We start from the raw sequence: 5,326 nt of genomic DNA on the forward strand, positions 1-5,326 counted from the left end.
GGGCGAAGTTGGCGGCGGGGCGCGAGTCCCGGGAGGACCTGGGCGGCGGGGGCCGGGCTCCGCGCGCTCCTGCGGGCTCGGCGCGTGGTGACCTTGGCCAGTGACTGCCTCTCCCCGGCCTCAGTTTCCTCCGCCGTGAGCGCGGCTTGGTAACAGTAGCGACCCCTTGGGGTTGTTGGGCGAGTTCGGTGAGGTCTGGCTGCCGGGGGCTTTTTGTAGACACAGAGCCTGGCACGGAGTGATGCGTAAAAGTTAGTCCGCGTGGTTGTTCAGAGCGGCGTTGGGCACGCGACTCGGTCTCGGGTCCCAGGGCCCGGGTCCAGGGTTCGAACCACCGCTGACCTGGCGTGCTTCTCCCCCCGGCCCCAGAGAGGTGGAGAAGAGCGAGTGCTTGAGAAAGAAGAGGAAGAGGACGACGAAGACGACGAAGACGACGAAGACGATGTGTCCGAGGGCTCCGAAGTGCCCGAGAGCGACCGTCCTGCCGGCGCTCAGCACCACCAGCTCAACGGCGAGCGGGGCCCTCAGAATGCCAAGGAGAGGCTCAAAGAGTGGACGCCCTGTGGCCCCCACCAGGGCCAGGACGAGGGGCGGGGACCAGCGCCCGGCAGTGGCACCCGCCAGGTGTTCTCCATGGCAGCCATGAATAAGGAAGGGGGATCAGGTGAGGACCCCTCTGGGCAGGGGAAGCGTGCCGGGAGGGAGGACCCCAGCCCCGGGACAAAGCCACAGGCACGTGTTCTGTTCTTCCCCAGTCTCTGTTACCACCGGGCCAGACTCCCCGTCCCCCGTGCCTTTGCCCCCAGGAAAACCAGCCCTACCTGCGGCCGACGGGACTCCCTTTGGCTGTCCGTAAGTCGGGGTGCTGGAGATGTGGGGGCGTGGCTGCGCAGGAGTGTGTAACTGCCAGAGGGGCATCAGCGTTCACCGGTGCCCCCTATTTCCTCGCAGTCCCGGGCGCAAAGAGAAGCCGGCGGACCCCGTGGAGTGGACAGTGATGGACGTGGTGGAGTATTTCACCGAGGCCGGCTTCCCGGAGCAGGCCACCGCGTTCCAAGAACAGGTGAGTCCCCGCCTGGGCCTCCACGTCCATACACAGAGCCTCAGCTGGGTGTGCTCTGACCCTGCTCGCTCTCTGTCCCTGTCCCCTGCTCAGGAAATTGACGGCAAGTCCCTGCTGCTGATGCAGCGCACAGACGTGCTGACTGGCCTGTCCATCCGCCTCGGGCCGGCCCTGAAAATCTACGAGCACCACATCAAGGTGCTCCAGCAAGGCCACTTCGAGGATGACGACCCCGATGGCTTTCTAGGCTGAGCGCCCAGCCTCGCCCTTGCCCCAACCCATTCCAGGTCTCCCATCTCCCCCAAGACCCCCAGAGTCCAGGAGCTGAGCTGGGACACCCTCAGCCCTCATGACAGATTCCAGGGAGGGGGCGCTCTCCTCTGCTCATCTCCCTTTGTGTCTCACACACACCTCTGCCCTCCAGCACGTCAGGGGAGGGGGCGGCAGCCTGTGCATTTCACCCCAGGAGGCCAACCCTCCCCACCATCCCAGGACATTTTAGAAGAAAGGAAACCTGGGGGAGGGCTTCTCATCTCCCCAAGATCTCTTCCGTTCAGCCAGACGTTTCCGATATAAATGTTTTGTTCTGCCTGTTCATTTTGGTGGGTGGCTTTTCTTCTCTCCCCCCCACCACCCATGCCCCCTCTCCAGTCTGCCCCTGGGGACCAGCTGGGATGGGGTTTCTGGGTCTCCCCCCCAACTTTCTGTCGGTTGTCGCGCCAGCTGGCTGTATTGCTTTTTAATATTGCACCGAAGGTTTTTTAAATAAAATTTTAAAAAAAGGAAAAGGAAAAAAAAAAAAAATGTCCCGGAGTCCATTTTATGAATGGGGTGGGGGAGGGGCATGCACGGGCCTCTCAGGCTAACTTCAGGTTAGGACAAAATCTTTTGAGGAGGGAGAAGGAATGAAGGGGGCTGCCTCACAGCCTGCTGTAACCATAACCGTTCCGGGAGGGTGGGGAGGCTTGCTCTGTTCTGTCATCTCCCCACGCTCAGAACGAATGGAGCCAGGCACACAGTAGGTGCCCAGATGTTGGTTGAATGACTAGCAGTTCGGTCCAGGCTTCACAAGCGTGTTGTCAGTTCTCAAAGCTCCATGAGGCAAGTAAATAAAAATAAAAACCCACTTTACAGACAGGGAGGACGCTGGCTCTGGGTCACGCAGGGCTGCGTCTGACACCGGTCTGAGTTCTTCCCTCAGAGTCTTTAATTAATGTGTTTGGCCTCTTAGCTGTGGACCTGTCAGCCTTTGCATGCTACAGAGATTCCCGTCCACAGAGCGGGGGCAGGGATCTGTTCTGGGGCCATGGTAGGGTCTCCAGGCCTCCCCCTTCCCGCCATAAAAGCACCAGAAGAGCTTGTGCCATCACGAGATCTGATCGACAGAAAAAAATGTTCCGAGCGAAGACTTTTTATTGTTAGTAGTAGCAACAACTACTACATCACAAGTCTCACTAAGTTTTGTGTTTTTTTTTTAATTAACCCAGAATTTAGTAACTACTCATGGGGTTTCTCAACTTCATTGGAGTCTAAAAAAAAAGAAACACAGGTTCCTGGGAGTCAGACTGGGGGTGGGGCCTGGACGTGCCTGCGCCCTGGGGTTTGGACTCCGAGACCCTCCCCTCCAGGAAGCCGCCTCGGGGAGATGGGGGAGCCGGCACCCGGGACACGGCCGGCCCGGCCCGCCTCCCCAGCGCCAGGTTCCCGGAGCGCGCGTGTGCGCGGGGCCCCGCGGGTGCGCAGCGCGGACCACGGCGACGCGCCCCTCCCGCGTGCTGAAATTCAAAAGACGCCAGCGGCGCCGGCGGAGAGGTCGAGGCAGGGGCCGAGGCTCCCGGGCGGGCCGGGAGCTGCCGCCCACCCGAGCCGCGGAAGCGTAAAGAGCTGAGCTCCCCGCACCGCCGCCCCACCATGGCTACGGAGCCGTGGCTCGCGGGCCCTGGGGAAACGCCGCCCCCAGACGCCTTGAAACCCGGGGCGCAGCCTGCCGGAGACCCCCCGTGGTCAACGCCCCCCGGCAGGCCTGGGGACACCCCCCAGCCAGAGCCCGAGGATGCCCAGGGGCAGCTGCTGCCGGAGGCCCCCGCCTCCACGCCCTTCCCCGAGCCTCTGGCCCCCAGCCCCGGGCCGTTTCTTCCTCGCCTGTCCCTGGACGCCATGTTCAGTCCCATCACGGAACAGCTCCGCTACCTGCTCAAGAAGGCGGATGAATTCCAGAGCTACTTGCTCTACAGGTGATGCTGGCCGTGTCCTGGGTCCCCGTGGAGAAGAGGGCGACAGGATAGGTGACACACACCAGGGTCCCAACCTCCAAGGGAGAGACGGTGAAGCCAGCTGATGAGGGATCCCGTTTCAGTGATGTGGACTCTAGAATTGCTGGTAGGCCGGGCGTGGTGGCTCACACCTGTAATTCCAGCACTTTGGGAAGCCTAAACGAAAGGATTGCTTGAGGCCAGGAATTCGAGACCAGCCTGGGCAACAAAGAGTGGCCCCTATGTACAAAAAAATAATAAACTTAGCTGGGTGTGGGGGTGTGCGTCTGTAATCCCAGCTACTTGGGAGGCTGAGGCAGGAGGATTGCCTGAGCCCAGAAGTCTGAGGCTGCAGTGAGCTATGACATGTCCCTGTATTCCCTGGGCAACAGAGCGAGACCCTGTCTCTAAAAATAAATAAAAATAGAAAAAAGTTAGAACAGAAAATTTTTTTTTTAATTAAGAGAATTAGGGGCTGAGGGTGACTGGCAGTGTGGGCCTGGTCGTCAAATCTCTAGAACTTTTTCTCCCAGCTTCCAAGTGTTGGTTTCAATTTTAAACCCTCTGCTTGCTAACCAAAACTCACCCGAAGTCAGATTTGGCCCGCAGGCTATCAGTTTGAGACCTCAAAGGATCAAGGGATTCCTAAACCAGGGGAAAACGGACTATGATTCGCCAGTGTCAGTGTTCATTGGAATCTCCTGGCAGGCTGTTTAAACCCAAGATTTCTGGGTTTCACTCTGGAGTGAGTTTTGGGCCGAAAGTGGCATTGCAATGCTCAGGTGTCTGCACTTTTAACAAGTGTTCCAAATGGTTTTCAGCCAGGTTCAGTGGCTCACGCCTATAATCCCAGCACTTTGGGAGACTGAGGTAGGAGGACTGCTCGAGCCCCAGAGCTTGAGACCAGCCTGGGCAACATAGGGAGACCTCGCTACAGAAACATTTTAAAAATTAGCTGGGCGTGGTGGTGCATGCCTGCAGTCCCAACTACTCAGGAGGCTGAGACAGAAGCCTCTCCGGAACCCAGGAGGTCGAGGCTGCGGTGAGCCGTCATCTTGCTACCCCACTCCAGCCTGAGGGACCAAGTGAGATTCTTGGTCAAAAACAAAACAAAATGGTTTTGATGTTGGGTGGCCCAGAAAGCTGCTCAGAAAAGGCCTGGCCCTAGGAAATCTTATAACAGGGCTCTAGGCCAGGGATACAGGTAGAAGATGCTGGGGGGAGGATCCCAGGTAAAGACCCCTTTCTCCCTTCAGCAGGGACCAAGTCCGGGAGGAACAGCTGGCCAAGGCCTTGCCCACCTTCTTACAGATGTGTGAGCCCTACTTCCTGTACCTGGAGGCAGCGGCCCGGAATTCGCATCCCATCTATGGAGCTTTGCAGGAGCTGGTCCGAAAGGGGGTGCGTGGCACAGGCGTCCTAGACCTTCTCACAGCTCCAGGCCTGTGGGGGTGGGGGGTGCTCCTGGCAGGCTGGCTGAGCCCCTCACGCCCCTTCCTCCATGCAGCTGTTGGAGATCTCCCAACAGCTGACCCTACGCCTGGGGCAGCTGGTTCTCATGTACGCCTCTTGCGGGATTGTGAACCTGGAGGAGACCGACCCCCTGAGGTACTAGGGTGGGAGACTGGGATGGGGTTGGAGTCCCGGTCTTCCAGCCTCACCTCCCCCTCTGTCTTCTCCTGGCAGCCTCGCCTGTTTCTTCTGCGGGAGGTTTTCTATTACCCCTTCCCAGGAGGTGTCCATCTTCAGGTACTGCGCCCCAGCCCCCTACACGGCCAGCCGCTTCCCCCGATATCTCTATAAGAAGATGCGCTGGAACCTGGAAACCACCCCAGAGCCCAAAGGCCAGGACCAAGCGTCCCCTGTGGATTAGTAAGTCCCCTTTCCAAAATCAAAGTCAGCCGGGCTAGGTGGCTCAGCCTGTAATCCCATGCCTTTGGGAGGCTGAGGGGAGTGGATTGCCTGTGCCCGCGGGTTTGAGACCCACCTGGGCAGCGAGACCTCATCTCTA

General features: G+C 59.1%; 2 protein-coding genes across 2 annotated transcripts in view; both read left to right on the plus strand.

Moving 5' to 3' along the window:
- Positions 1–310: 310 nt before the first annotated feature.
- SAMD1 (sterile alpha motif domain containing 1) lies at positions 311–1,565 on the plus strand (the record flags this gene model as incomplete). The annotated part of the gene is made up of 4 exons (XM_008064321.2): positions 311–664; positions 756–852; positions 952–1,063; positions 1,157–1,565. Coding segments are annotated over 4 exons (722 nt in total), but the record flags the coding sequence as incomplete, so codon positions are not given.
- Positions 1,566–2,974: 1,409 nt separating this feature from the next.
- CUNH19orf67 (chromosome unknown C19orf67 homolog) overlaps positions 2,975–5,326 on the plus strand; it is a 4,062-nt gene continuing 1,710 nt past the window's right edge. The window contains exons 1-4 of the mRNA XM_008064323.1: positions 2,975–3,297; positions 4,572–4,716; positions 4,823–4,923; positions 5,002–5,187. Coding sequence (XP_008062514.1) covers positions 2,975–3,297; positions 4,572–4,716; positions 4,823–4,923; positions 5,002–5,187 — 755 coding nt within the window. The remainder of the gene's footprint in view (positions 3,298–4,571; positions 4,717–4,822; positions 4,924–5,001; positions 5,188–5,326) is intronic.

The sequence above is a fragment of the Carlito syrichta genome, unplaced genomic scaffold (assembly GCF_000164805.1).
Source record: "Carlito syrichta isolate Samal-C Ts95f unplaced genomic scaffold, Tarsius_syrichta-2.0.1 Scaffold307292, whole genome shotgun sequence".
In the NCBI taxonomy this organism is placed as follows: Eukaryota; Metazoa; Chordata; class Mammalia; order Primates; family Tarsiidae; genus Carlito; species Carlito syrichta.